Raw genomic sequence first — 14,541 nt, 5'->3', positions numbered from 1 at the left:
AGGCTTTGTCCCAGCTGGTTTGGGAGGCAGCTGTGGATTTGGGTGGAAGAAGTGCTCTAAAGGCCCCATCCTTGTGATGTCTCATCATGGGCAAAGCTGTCCTCTGCTTAGATTTGACAGGAGCAGATCTAAAGCAAGCCACAGAAGTGGGGTCTGGACAGAGCACAGTTTCTGATGGCAGCAGAGTTTAGGAGAAGGAGTGGACATGACAGGGGGAATCTTTGAATTTGTGCTAGTGTTGGATTTTCCAGAGTGGCAGTTTTAGTTGTTTCAGCAACGCTGACAGGCAAGGAGGTGCAGAGCTGGCTCCCCTGACTGCCTCTGCCATTAGACAGCCTTCTCCACAGGCTCAGCTTGGATCTGTACCCCAATTTAAGCAACCCCCTGGCTGTTCAGCAGCGAGGGTGCTCAGCATCTTCTGCTCCTCCAGAGCCACTTCCATTTTAGGACTAACTGCTTGTTTTCCTGCTCTCCGTGTGTGCTTTTATTACAAACAGCAGTCAGCTCTTCAGGGATCTCTGTATAAGATCATGATTCACCTCATTTGGAAACACTTTTTCTGTTTTTTTCCAACGTTTTCCTTAATCTAAACCAGCACACAGGGCTGTTGCTCCAGTTCTGAGGGCCAAGCTTGGCCAAGCCTGCCGGGGTACATGGACCCTAGCCAAAAGGCAACAGCAGTTGCCCCTTTTCTCCCCAAATTCCCATCTGAATTCCCTCTCTGAAGCTTGGCAGTTGTGGTCTTTTCTCTGTGAAATCCAAAGTTTTTAGGAAAGAGCCAAAAATACCTCAAGGAAAGCCTGGAAAGATGGTGATGGGTTTGTGTCCACAGCAGCACTTTGCTTTTTCCTTTTGGAGGAATATGGCAAGAACGCGTAAAAAACCATTTGTTTGTGGGGCTGGAGGAAATGCCGGTACAAGTATTTTGGAGAAGAAATTATTGTAGAAACGAAGGGAATGACTGTGGTATTTCCTGTCAGGGCTGTCGCTGGGTTTGTTTGTGTCGCAGCAGGGTCTGCAGGCGCCAGCCGGGCCGAGGGCTCCTCCGTGCCCCGCACGGAAACACACACGGAGAGGGAAAACTGCTCAGTGCACACAGCCCAGGAGACCAAACACCTTCATTCTGTGTTCTCTCCACCACCCTTCTGCTGCTTCAGAGAATGAATCACACGATGGCTTGAGCTGGGAAGGGTTTTAAAGGCCAGACTGTCTGCTGTGGGCAAGGGACATGTCACTAGACCAGGTTGCTCAATCCAGCCTGGCCTTGAATATGTCCAGGGTTGGAGCATCCACAGCTTTTCTGAGCAACCTGTTCCAGTGTCTCAGCAGCCCAATGGTAGAAAATGTCCTCCTTATATCCAGCCTCAGTCTAGCCTCTTGCTGTTGAAAACTGTTGCCTTCATCCTGGTAAAAAGTCTCTCTCCATCTTATAATACCCCTTTTATATATTGCAATATTGCAAAGTCTCCATGGAGCCTCCTCCTCCCCAGGCTGGGCTTTCTCTTCATACCCTTAGCCAAAACCCTTCCTGCCTTTGTGCCTCAGTTTCCCCTGCTTGCTCCATTCCCTGCCTGAGCTCTCACAGTGCTGATGAAAATATTGTTTAAATGCTCTGCCAGAGCTCAGGGTTTTAGGCTGGTGCCTGTGGCTGTCCTTACCCCTCTCCTGCACTGTATTTGGCACAAGGCTTTGGATGTCTCAGCTTGTTCTCCTACACCCACTAAGGACCTCTTGATTGAAGGAGAACAGGGCTGCCCTTGACCTCACATGACACCTGATGGCAGGGACAGTGACTTGTACAACCTGGGTTGTGCAAGGGGAGTCGCATTCCTCACAAAATTGCAAAAGTGAGTAGGATCCAGCAGCCTTCACCACCCACACCTCTTCCACCTCAATATTTGGACACTGTGTTGGGTTCCTGATGGGGAAGGTGCTGGCCCTGCATTCCCCCTGATTGTTCATTTGAGATGCTGGGTGCAGACTCACACGAGGTTCTGCTCAGGCACTTGGCAGTGCCCCAGGCTCCCTGTGTAATCTTAAACCAGTTGCTGCAAACCAGACTTCCATGGGTGTAAAAAATCACAGCCTGCTCCAGCATTTAGGAAGTGCTTTGCATCCCCTGAGATTTCCTAGTACTTTGGGCACTGCCCACTCTTTTTTTTTTTTCTTTAAAAAAGGAAAAAAGTATTTGTTGCTGATAGCAGTGATGAATTCAGCTGGAGCTGTGGGTCAGAAACATGAGCAAGCCAAGGGAAGCCTGAAAAATTAAACTAATCAACTTCTCAGACTGATAAATATGAATTTATCCCTCTTCCAAATGCTTGCAAGCTAAAGGTCTTGGTTTCTTGGAGGGAGGCAAGAGGTTAGTGTGTTTTGTATTAAAGAAAAATGTTATCTAATTAAGAAATGAAGTGGGTTTTCATTTTCCTGTTGCAGCCAATGTGTTCGTAGCTCTTCTCAGAAGCAGAGCAGTGTGGGGCAGCTGGCGTCCTTCTGCTGGCATCGGGCCACGGCACATCAGCCTTGTTGTTGATGTAGAAGAAAAGGATGCAGCGGGGTCGTGGCCCATTTTTTTTCGTTTTCTTCTCTCTCTAGAGCTTTAGACAAGTGTTCTGACATTTTCCAGCCACAAGCTGTTTTTCAAAACTTGTTTGTCTGTGAAATCTATTCTCCTCAGCACAGCCAGGCAGCGTGTGCTATGTCCCAGCTCAGTGCAACGTTCAGGGCTGTGCTGAAAGTGAAACCTGTGTTTTGAAAGGTTTCCTGCAGGGAGGCCAGAGCTGTGTGAGCTCTTCCCCTTCCACGTCCTGCTCTTTTGTAAGGAGAAACCTCGAAAGTTCCTTGCCCTGATTTTTTTCCCCTCTCTTTCTTTAGAAAAAGGTTTTGTGGTGTTACAATCGGTGAACCCACACTAGCCAATTTATTGCCAGCATCCAGGAGGAATAAAGCAGTCAGGCCTGCTCAGAGAGGCATGTGCAAATAAAAATTGGCATCAAAGAGCCTGTATAATTTCTTTTCCAGCACAGATAACCCAAGGTGGCAATTCCACCTGTATTTGCCTGTCTCTCCATAATGATTTGAACCTCCAGCGCTAGGTCGGCTATGGTCGTCTCTTCTCCTTTGGAATTTTGGACTGGTTTAAAATTAATCTGGTATTTTTACAAGTTGGGCCTGGTTCTGGAAATGAACCTGGAGACTCTCCAGACTTTGTGGGTCTGGAGAACTGGCTTTAGCCGCCGAGGTGATGTAAGTGCCTGTTTAGCACAGGCCTGTATCACTGCTGGAGTGCCCCACTTGGTGACTGTCCCAGCACTGGTTCTTCCCAGCCCTTCCGGAAACACAGAAAATGCCACGGGCAGAGATAACAAGGATGCATTTTGGGTGATGCACTGTGTTTACCCTGAATCTTTTTAAGCTTTTCAACAGAACCGCCTCCAGCCTCGACTTCCTGAATTTTGGTGGGTGTTTGCAGAACTCGGGGAGCTCGGTTGAAAAACAAACCCGAGGGCGCTGGTCCAGCTCGTTTTTCTCGTTAGGAACAAAGCTGTTTCACTGCAGCTCTGCTTTCCCTCTGAGAGGATGGAAAGTGTGCCTTCACATGCTGGCAGGCCAGGCCCAGAGATAAGTCCTGTGCTCAGGAAGGGCTGTCACCCACCCAGCTGGGAGTTATCCCTGCGTGACGCCGGCGGCGCGGGACCGAGCCCTCCCCGGGGTTACACCTCGGAGGGAGGCGGCCAGCACTTCTCTCTGCATGGGAAGAGAGCTGTTTGAGGAGGCTGGTGGGACTGTGGGGAGGAAAAGGCTGGTTAAGTGGGGTTACTAGACCTGGTCTGAGGACTAAAGAGGGTTTTGATCTGCGTTGGAGACCGTCGGAAAGTCCTGGAATGATCTGAGGGATGCCAGAAGGATGCTTGGCTCAGACTTGGCCTGAGAAGCTGAAGGAATGAAAAAGCTCCTTGTGGTCTTGATTGCTGCTAAATATGCACAAATATCTCCCATCGTCTGATGGGAGAAGTGGTTTTTACTGGTCCTTGCACAGCTGTGTGCCTGTGATTCCACTGGCTCTTCTTTGGGCAAATTTTGTGGTTTCTCTTGAGGTGAGCAATGGGTCAGGTCAGGGTGGACATTTGCTGTGCATTGTGTATTGGGCCTGATACACTTGGCATTTGTAGGTCCTAACAAAATAGCAACCAGCCCTTCAACCAGCCTAGCACTGCTGGCTTTAAAATTTTAGACTGTCTCCACTTCCATTAGAGAATGCTTGCCTTTAATTCTTCACCCCAAATATTCCTGTGTTCTAGTCAACATCCTCTGAGCTTTGGTTTTTGGGTTACCAACAGAAATGTACTGGGGTGAAATCATGGGAAGCACTGAAGGTTGACAGGCATCAGACACTTGCCATATTGGCCTCTTTGATAATAGTGACTTGCTCCCAAGAGTTCAGAACAATTTTCAGCTTTATGAATTAATTTCGTTAAAACTAACAGTCATATAGGTGAGCGTTTTCTTGCTTACAAAAGAACTTATTTTTTGACAAGCACATTCCTCAGCAATGTGGCGTGTCCCCAAAGGCTGCAAGTCCACCAGGCAGCTTGGCTTAAATAAACCAGATGCCTTACAGAGTTAGGAGAGTCTCCCTGAGAACTCCTGTCAGCTTTGGGTCTATGGGTCAATCCAGGATGCAGTTTGGGACCTCACCATTCTCTGCTTTTTCTTTCAGCAGCGAAGTGTCAGGATCAAGTTTGAGTATGAAGGAGAGAAAAGGTAGGTACCTACTCCAGTCCCCTGTGAATACAGGAACAAATTACCTTTTCCACCCAACACTGTCCTGCTGACTTCAGCCAGCTGCAGCTGAGCTCACAGCAGGATTCATTCCCCTAAAATCAGCTGCACTTTTATATGCAAAAGCCCTGCCTCATTATCCCATTTGCCACAAGAAGCTCCTGGGATTTGCAGGCAAAATGGTTCCAAGCTGGAAGTCATTAAATGCCTCTTTTACCAGGGACATTGGGTGCACACTGGGATCCTTTTCTCTTGTTAATTCTTGAGCCTTGCTGAACCACAGTGGAGCTGGAACTCTGCAGAAATGTGTCCTTTGATTAGCAGTCCATGACACTTACTTAAGATAACCAGATTTTGGGCATGGGTCCCATAAAAATAGGGCTGGGAGTTAAAGCTTGTCCGCCCTTCCCTGCTTGACATTTTCATGGAATCACCTCTGCTTGGTGACTGTGACAGGGCAGGACACAGGCTGATGGTCCAAGGTGCATGTTAAAGCCAAAGAAAATTTAAGTAGTGTTATTTTAGGGTTACACTGTACCTGCTGTAAGTACCTCTAGAGGTGCTGCGTGTGATGCTGCAGGAGAGTCACAGGATGCCAAACTGCATCGTCCCCACTTCCAGCCCTCTTCCCTGTTCAGAGCCTCTTGCTGAAAACTGTGATTATACACCGCTGACCAGTGCCTGATCTGGGCTTTCTCCAGTGGAGGGCTGCTGGACTTCCTTTTTTTCCACCTGTACTCATATTGGAAGGAGGAGCAGAGGAGCTGCACAAAGATTTTTGGTAGATATTTTTGCAGGGTAGTTAAGTCCCCTCTTGGGCACAGCAGAGGAGCAGCATTTCTGTGAGTGTAAAGGCAGGGAGCTTCGTGATGGAATAGAAGTCCTTTTTTCTGTACTGTAAGTCAAATCCCAAATTCCAGTATGCTCCTGCTAAACTGAGACTGTTGTTGTATTTGTTTGTGTACACAGGATTATCCAGTTTCCAAGACCAGTCAAATTCAAGGAAGTGGTGCAGAAGGTCACGGATGCTTTTGGGCAGACGATGGACTTGGTCTGTGTGAACAATGAGGTACTCTTCTCTCACTGCTGAGGGGCAGCTTTGGGCTGCCTGCTGCCAACTTCAGAATTGAGCAGTGGCTTGTTCTGAAGGTCCTGATTTTGTGTTTTACTTGGATGTGAAGAAAAATAACCTTATTTTATGGTTCCCAGCTAGTGAATGCACAAGAGCTGTTGTCCTGACACAGCTCAGATGGATTCTCAGCCTCCAAGCCAGGATTTTCCTTTGTCAAAATTATTTCAAGTAAAGCCTGTTACACAGGAGCGTTGTCTTTTCCCCAGAACAAAAGATCCCTCTCACTCCATCGGGATGTGAAGTCTTCCCACCTCGGGGGCAGTTGCAGGAGCGTGAAGTGCAGAGCAGGAGGGACAGTGCTGCTCACACAGTGTTCTTTTATCTAGCACTGACTTTGTCTCACCCAAACCCCCAGCACGACCTGCACGTTCTTGTGGCTGGGTCTGCAGTGAAATGTGCATCACTGAACGTTCCTCCAGCAGCCCCTGTGGCCACATAAAAGCAGCCAAATAACCCTCCCTCTGCAATCCTTGCATTTTAAGGCTAGGAGGTCTTTCTCCTCCATCATTCATCACATTGGCCTCTGTGGTTTTCCCACTTTTGAGCCCAGCACTGTGTGTGAAAGGAGGGTCCTGCTGAGGGCTGTTAGCAGAAGGGGGAAATCTTTGGCATCTCTTTTGGTGTTTTCTTGTGAGGCATCTGCAACCTCTGGACTATCAGGGTGGGTTTGGCTTTGGGAAGGAGGAGAGGGCCAAATGGCAAAGAGGTGGGCTTTGAAACACAGATCCTTTTGGATTTGCCCTGATAGGTGGCTTGTTCAAGTATTAATTGCAGATGACCTGCAGCCTTTGATTAAAGTATGAATGGAGAGAGAGGTTCTGAAGAGACCTTTCTTCTATTTTTTCCCCCATTTATTATTTTCTCCCTTCTGTTTCAATAGAGATTTGCTCCACAAAGAAAGTTCCTATTCTTTTACAATAGGTACCTCATGATACCAAAGTGTCCACTGGGTTTTGTCTTTGAATGCAGTCAGGTTTCTAATCTTGGGCATTCTGTGACAGCCCTCTTGGGAAAAGCCTGCATTGAATTCTCCAGGAATGACTCATTTCATTCCAGGTTTCTTCCCACTGGAAGAGGATTTCTTTCCAACAACAGCAAACAGAAGCTTAAATAATGCATTTTATCCCATGTTAGAGACTGTCTTTCTGGGCATGTGCACAGCACATAGCAGGGCCATGAGCAGGCCTTTGGGTACTCCTGATTTCTTAGGGCAGTGCTTTGTTTTTCCTACACTTAAAAGTTCCACTTTGTGAGAACCCACAGCTTTGGGAAGATGTCTGAGGAGCAGTAACTCAGGGTTGTTGTTCTGGAAACGCTATAAACAGAAAAGAGGGATCTTTGGGGTCATAGCCTGCACACACATGTGGTGACACTGCAGCATCTGGCTCCTGGGTCAGGCTTTTGGGTGTCATGACTGCAAGTTTCAGAAGGAACATGGCCACAGACTCATTGCAGTTAAATATTTCACCCTGTCTTTATGCTCCAGGGGAGCTGTGCAGTAATTCTTTGCTGCCATCAGACATCTCTCTTGCAGTGGCACTTTGTAGACCAAATATAGACTGAGGTCAGCAGGCCCCTGCAAAATCTCACTGAGTGGCACCCCCTGTCCTGGTGGAGGAGGCGTCCTGAAGGCAGGATCAGTGAGATGAGCATGCCAGCTGGGTGGAGCAGGGGCACACATGAATCACATCCTGGTGGGACCACGGAATCAGCAGCCTGGGGCTGGTGTAGATAAGAGCAGGGCCTGGCCATGGGTGTCCCCCGTGGGGCATGTCTGTGTTAGTTCTAGGCTGGGCTCATCTTTCTGGGGAGTGGGACAGCAAAGCTCAGCCTGGCCAGGGCAGCACAGACACCAACTTGTGATGTGACCTTGGGCAGAAGTTCACTGAACCTCCATGTGCCACCGCTTCCCTTCTGACCTCCTGCTGTCTCCTCCAAGGCTGCCCCTCAGCATCTTTCTGGGAGCTGAGGGAGAGTTAAAGCCTGGGGAAATGGCAGAGGCACCATTATGGAGGGGGAGGGAGGAGATAAAAGCAAATTTAACAAACATTTGTCGAGAATTGTTGATGCCAGTTGGTCCTGCATTGGGCAGGAAGATGAACTAATTGACCTCTCCGATTTTTCCCCAACCCTGTTTCCTACAATTCTTTGGCTTTCTGCAGTGTCTTACAGAGTGAGGTCTGACAGAGCTGCTGTAGTTGGTGAAACCTCACCCTTTGCCCTCACTTTTTCAACCTGCAGCAGAGAGACCATCAAGTCCCCCACTAAAACATCAGGCTCCAGGGGAAGAAACTATTTAAAAGCAAGAAAAAAAAAAATCTAATAAGCTCTGTTTGTACAACTTCTGTGTAGGTAAACTTTGCTGTTAATCACAGCTACTCAGTCTTTAGATCAAATAAACTCAGTTTCGGGAAATCCACCCTGGCAATTAATTCCATGGTTCTGCATGAGTCTGTTTTACAGAGTTTCATGCCTAGCAGATACCTGTTCCTGATAATCATATGTGCCACAGTCTGGCAGCCAAATGGAGCAGCATTTTCTTGCCAGATGTGGGTAATAGGTAAAGCCAAGCTAAATACTGGCTCCAGTCCCTTTTACAAGAGGGCAATTTCTCCCTGATGTTTTTGGCTCCTCTGAAGGAGGCATGCAAACATGTTCATGTTGTGATGTTGGAGAGAGATGGAATGACCTACAGAACATTCTGTTCAGAGCAGCAGCTGGGGGATTGCTCTGAACACTTGTCAGGAGCTCAGTGAAGGGATGGGTGAGCAGTGGGGCTGAGCTTAGAGTTCAGGCTCAAATTCTGCTTGGTGGTGAAACTAGGGAGAGCAGCTCTCCACCATTCTCAGTTCTCTCTGAGGGTGTGTAGAGGAGGAGCTTTGTCTGCTTGAGGCAGAGCCTTTGTGAACCTCAAAAGGGTTAAGCAGTGCCCCAGAGGAATATCTCCACCTCTACTGCTTAAGGGAGCAGGCTGAGCACTGCATTTAGGAGATATGCTCGGTATCTGATGTCTATGGGGAATACAGGTTGTTCACTCAAATAGGAATGAAGGATGAGAGGAAATCACAGGATCACAGAATGAGTCAGGTTGGAAGGCACCACAGAGAGTAATCTGGTCCAAGCAGTCAAGAAGAGAGAGAAGCACAGGGCACAGGGGCACAGGATTGTGTCCAGATGGTTCTGGAATATCCCCAGTAAGGGAGACTCCACAGCCTCACTGGACAATCCTGAGAGCTCAGTCACTGCACAGAGAAGTTCTGCCTTATTTCCAGGGGGATCTTCCTGGGATCATTCCTGCCCATTCCTCCTGTGCCATTGCTGGACCCCACAGAGCAGGGCCTTGTCCCTGCTCTGAGCCCTCCCTGCAGACAGGGCTGAGATCCCCTCTCAGCATCTCCTCTTGAGCCTGAACAGCTCCAGCTCCTTCAGCCTTCCCTCAGGATGGAGCATCTTCCCTGTAGCCTCCTCTGTCCGTGCTGCAGGAGCTCCCTGTGTCTCTCCTGAGGCAGAGCTGGGCACAGCACTCCAGATGTGGCTCACAGGGCTGGGCAGAGGGGCAGCATCCCTTCCCTGACCTGCTGCAAGTGTTCCCAGTGCAGCCCAGGATGTCACTGCCCTCCTTGGCCACAAGGCCAGGAGCACACATCTGAGGTGTATTTGCCTACAGGCCAACAGCCAAACCCTTGGCAACATTCTGGAATCAAACAGGTTGTCCCAGTTGGCGTGTGAGTGTCACCGTGTGTGGCAGCTGCTCTGAGGTGGGTTTGCTGTGGCTGGTGTCAGGAGCTCTGATCCCCCAGAGGGCTGAGCCGCCTTTCAGGAGTTCTGGGAAGCTGTGGCTCCCAGGGAGAGCAGTGAGAGCCTGCTGGGAGCTGTGGCTGCTCCGTGCCTTTGGTCAGTGGAGTTACAGTGTACTTTGGCACAGGCATGAGAATAACATGTGCTGTGTTGGCCGGATTCGGTGCCCGAGGCAACCTGCAGAGGCTGGGGCCTGTTTGGTATGAGATTAGGCAGAATATCCCGGAATGAGGGGCAAGAAGTTGTGCTTTTAATCTTAGCCCAGGGCGGCAGAAGGCCATAGAGCTCCTCTGAAGTGCAGCTGTGTCTGGTGTTGGAGGCTTTGCAGGACATGGTACACCACACAGCAAGGTTGGGAGGGTCAAATTCCCCGTGGAGGTGTGAGGGCAATGGTCTGCTGTTTCCCAGGAAAGCATCAGGATTTTTTGCTGCCTGACAGACACGGCACTGTGTAGTTCTCTGTTCTTATAAAGAGCAGAAGCTGAATTTGTTCTGCTGAGAGTGAAAGAAGTGGTTCTTGGAAGGAGAGCAATGCACACTTTTCACATCAAAAGGGAAAATACATTTATTTGTGGGATGTTCCTGGGTTTCACCTGATGGCCAGGCACTAGGGAGCTGTGAGAGTGTGCAGGAACACAGGCTGCAGCAGTAGGGAAGGGCACAAAGCATCTGCCAGAGTAAATCCTTGGGTGCAACTCACTGGTGTCTTGGAGCACCACTGCATGGCCATCAACCCAGCAAGAGCGTGTGGGGTTATTTTGGGTAGCAGCAGGTCCTGCCTGCAGAATCAGAGCAGCCCCAGAGTAGCAGGCAGCAAGCCCAAGGTTTCATCCCAGCCCTCTCCTTTTCCCACTAGCTGGATTGCTGGTGTGACCTTTAAGCTTTCTCCTTGCAGATGTTGTTTGTTGTGACTTTTTTTGCGTTTGTTCCTCAGTAAATGAGGTCTTGGAAGAAAATATTAGAGCTGGAGGGCACGGGGGCCCCATTTTCCATTGATTCCTTGGGTTCCTCCCTCATCCCCCGGTTCCCAAGCTGCTCCCTGTAACAATCTGGCTCCTGTTTACCCAAAAGTGTGACATTGCCATCCTCTGGTGTTTGTTTAATCCCTTTCAGCTCCTGATCCCACTGAAATCCCAGGAAGATTTGGACAAAGCGATGGAACAGTTGGAGCTGAGCCCTTCCCTGAAGAGCCTGCGGATCCTTGTGAGCGCTCCAAAGAAAGCGAATGTGAGCCCTTCACCTTCTCTGCTCTTTTGTGTCCAGCCTGGGATGCCTTGTTATTGTGTTGGGGAGTGGAAAAGAGTCTCCTGATGGTGCAGAGCAGAGGGCAGGCTGGTTATGAGGGAGGTCAGCCCTGCTCTGGCTCAGCTGCTCGGAAATCTTCCTGTGATAGTAGCCCAGAGGCTGAGCTCAGCTCCCTCTGGCTCCTGCATCCTGTGAAGGGTTAAATACCAGGCTGACCCTCAAACAAGGTTAAACACTGAGAGGACTCCTTGTGCTTTCTTTCTAGAGATGTTGCCACAATTCCTTTTCACCTCTCCTCTCTATTCAGGGCGATGCCCTGGCCCTTGCCATGCTGGGTGGCAGCGTGGGGGCTGCTCCCTCTATGTGCTGCAGCAGTGCTGAAGGTTGGGAAGAGCAAACTGGAGAATCCTTTGGTCTCATGCAGATCTGTCTGGGGTTTTTCCATCTTTATTTATTTATTAGTTTTTCCTGAGCTCAGTGGTTTTGCAGTTAAGCCTGTTAGCTTGACCTCGCTTGCACAGAGTGTCTTGCCAAAGCACATGTCGTGCTGCCCCGAGCACAGGCTGTAAAGCAAGGGATTTGTAGATGTTGCAACTCTTGTTTCTTCTTTTTATTTCCTAGAAGTACTGGAGAGACTGGGAGTCTTGAAACTCACTTATCCCCATTCTACTGCGGGTGCTCACAGCCCGTGGAGCTTCTCCACTCCTTTTGAGAGGCTTGGGAAGTGCAGGGAGCAGAGTCCCAGGGGAAGCTGAGCCTTGAGTTGGGGTTTCCTAAACCCTGGGTGGAAGGGGGACAATTTGTGGGAGCAGAGCAGTACTGCAAGTCAGCTGCTGAGAGCAGAGGAGCCAGGTGGATTGCTGCCTGCCTTTGAGAGCAGCTCCATCTCTTCCTGAAGCATGTGGCCATGGTCCTGTGTGTGAGAGCACACGGTTCTGAGGTCATACAGAAAATTATCATAAAATCACACTGCACTGTAACGTGTGGTCTTAGAATCTTAGTAAAACCTGGCCACTACCAGGTTACCAGCTGGATATGCTTTTCTTTGCCCTTCCCTTACCTGTCTTTCTGACCTTCCCCTCTCTGTTCCTCTGCCCTGTTGCAGAGGAACCTGTGCAATGCCTCAGCTGCCACTGGAGTCTAGGGGGCACAGAGAGGTGCTGATTTTGGGATTGCAAGTGTTTTCAGTCCAGTGATCAGTCTCTGCACCTATCTGGAGATAACAGAGTGCAGGAATAGTCTTTTATGTCAAATATCTGTATTTGCCATTATCTGTGGGAGCTTTATCTTATTAGACTGTTTTATTAGCAGATGTGAGTTGTTTGTGAATGGTTTTTGGATCACTCTAGATTACGTGCATGTCTTCTTTCTTTCTCTCTCTTTTTTTTTTTTTTTTTTTTAATAGTTCTTGGGTAATAGGGTCATAGGGAGCCAAACACAGGGTTTCACATGGTGTATCCACAGGGCTCTGGCTAGTTCTGATCATTCCCTTTGTCTGATTACCAGCTCCTGCAGCCCAACAACAGCAAGCAGCATGAGATGAGGATCTCCAGATCCATGGGCGATATCATGGGATCCCTGTACAAAGACTCCGAGAGGACGCGCAAGTATTCCACAGGTGAGTGAAACACAACCCTCTGTGTGCTGTTCTGTGCCGTTTCAGCCTGGCCACCAGCCTCTCCCTCCTTTTTTGTCACAGCCCCATGGGTGTTACAGTCTGGATGGCCACCCTGCTGTCCCCCAGAGTGACTCAGTGCAGTGTCTGCTCATCCTCAGGCTGAGGAAGAGAGGCTCTGCAGGTTGGGCGAGGCTGTGCTGAGCAGAGTCACTTGAGCACAGAAATGAAGAGAATGGGGAGCCTGGGTGTAATTTGGGGGTGGAAATGCAGTGATAAAAATTTCCAGTTAATTTGATTCCACTGAGGTTTATAAAAGTGAAGAGTGATGATCTGTAGAAAGCCAAGGCTGTTTGGGACCTTTGGTTATTCCTTTAAGCGTGTGCTGTTGTTCTCTGAGTACCTGTCCCCCTTTCTCAGGTGGCAGGATAATGTAGCTGAGTGGGCTCAGGCTCCTTAGCTCCTGGCCTGGGACCAGCTCCACCACATAAAGATCAAATAAGAGTCTGTCTGCCACCAGTCTGTTTTTGTGGGAGAAATGACACCTGTGGTATCTGTTTCTGGGATTTCTCAGGGTGCAGTGGTGACATTGCAGAGGAAGGGGAGCATCCCTTTTGTTTAGAGATGCTGGAAGTAGGTACCTGCAACCCCTGAAACCAGTCTGGCAAACTCCTGATCTGCTCTTGCAGCCCTGCAGGGACTGGAGTTGGTTTGTAGCCTTGTGTGGTTTTCCCTTTAGTCTTCTGAGCTTGAGTTTATGCTTTCCTTGCTTTCTAAAATTCTCTGAGCTTTTTGAAATCCTGGTCAGCTGTCTGTAGGAACTTTTGTGTGAAGAACCTTAGAGGATTTTGTAGAGAGCAGGGTGCCTTGTGCAGAGCTGGTGAAGCAGTATAGCAGGAGTATAATTATTCATATTCCAGCCTGCAGGCAGGATGAATGACTTTTTCACACAGGGAATGTTCTCTGCTGTGTCTGTGGGTGCAGGTTATGGGGTAATTTCTACAGATCTTTATCATTTTCATGCCAGTACTTGCCAGCTGTAGAACTGACAGCCTTGAATAAAGTGGGGCCCTTCTTCAGAAATACACATGGAGAAATACTTAATCCTCTAAGGATCCTCTGTACTTATATGGCAGTAAATACTTCCAAACTCTTCTCTGTGCAACAAATGAGGGTATTTTCCAAGGACTTGCCCCTTCTCTGTTTCATAGCTTGTGCTGATAACATATCCTGTGGTTTGCTGCATCTCAGACAAGATGTATAGAAAATGTTCTTCTAGGGTAGGTCCAGCATACCCTTTATGCAGCCATGCCCAGCTCTCACTGATGCCAGGGGTGGATGGCACATGTGCAAGGGCTCTCCTTGAGCCTGGTGTTTGGATGTACCAGGCTTGTATTTTTCTTTTTTTTCCTAGCTCACATGTTTTTTGAGAATTTGGCAGAGTCACTAGATGATCCTGAATGAAATGCACACATAAAGCAGAATCTCAGCAGAAAATGCTTGAGCAAAACTTCTCTGCTGTGGTTTTTTTTTGTTTGTTTGTTTTTGGTTTGTTTTTTTTTTTTTTTTTGTACATGTTAGGCTGTTAATGAGCAGAGAGCTGTGGCACTGGGAGCTGTCACTGATGTGTGAGTCTGAGCATGATGGGCAGGATTGATTCCATGTGTAGCTGTGCTAGTGGGAAGATGGCTTCTTGCAAAGTTAAGCCTTTCCTACCAGCTTTTATTGCCATGCTTTGGAGCTGCTGGTTCCTCACCAGCTCTGCACCACTGACTGTGAGATGTCACTGCCTTAAGAATGCCCTGAGCCAAGGCAAGGCAGACAAAGGGTGAGATTTCAGCTCTGCAAGGGTGAGAACCTGAGGTACAAATGGATTTTGAGGGAATGCTTGAAGAGCAGAGTGGAAGAATGGACATAATGTGCTGCTTCAGTCAGATAACGGAGGAGGAGCACTGGGCAGCACCAGCTG

General features: G+C 48.8%; 1 protein-coding gene across 6 annotated transcripts in view; it reads left to right on the top strand.

Moving 5' to 3' along the window:
* Positions 1 to 14,541, top strand: part of LOC100226503 (mitogen-activated protein kinase kinase kinase 3) — a 79,355-nt gene that overhangs the window by 40,888 nt on the left and 23,926 nt on the right. For 3 of the 6 annotated variants that reach the window (XM_072925280.1, XM_072925282.1, XM_030264211.4), the window contains 4 exons: positions 4,721 to 4,764; positions 5,752 to 5,851; positions 10,826 to 10,939; positions 12,464 to 12,575. In XM_072925280.1, coding sequence (XP_072781381.1) covers positions 4,721 to 4,764; positions 5,752 to 5,851; positions 10,826 to 10,939; positions 12,464 to 12,575 — 370 coding nt within the window. The remainder of the gene's footprint in view (positions 1 to 4,720; positions 4,765 to 5,751; positions 5,852 to 10,825; positions 10,940 to 12,463; positions 12,576 to 14,541) is intronic. The other 3 variants (XM_072925283.1, XM_030264210.4, XM_072925284.1) reach the window with 1 other exon arrangement.

The sequence above is a fragment of the Taeniopygia guttata genome, chromosome 2 (genome assembly GCF_048771995.1).
Source record: "Taeniopygia guttata chromosome 2, bTaeGut7.mat, whole genome shotgun sequence".
NCBI classification, from domain to species: Eukaryota; Metazoa; Chordata; class Aves; order Passeriformes; family Estrildidae; genus Taeniopygia; species Taeniopygia guttata.
The sequence above is the reverse complement of the archived record's forward strand: the minus strand, read 5'-3'. Positions and strand labels throughout refer to the sequence as shown.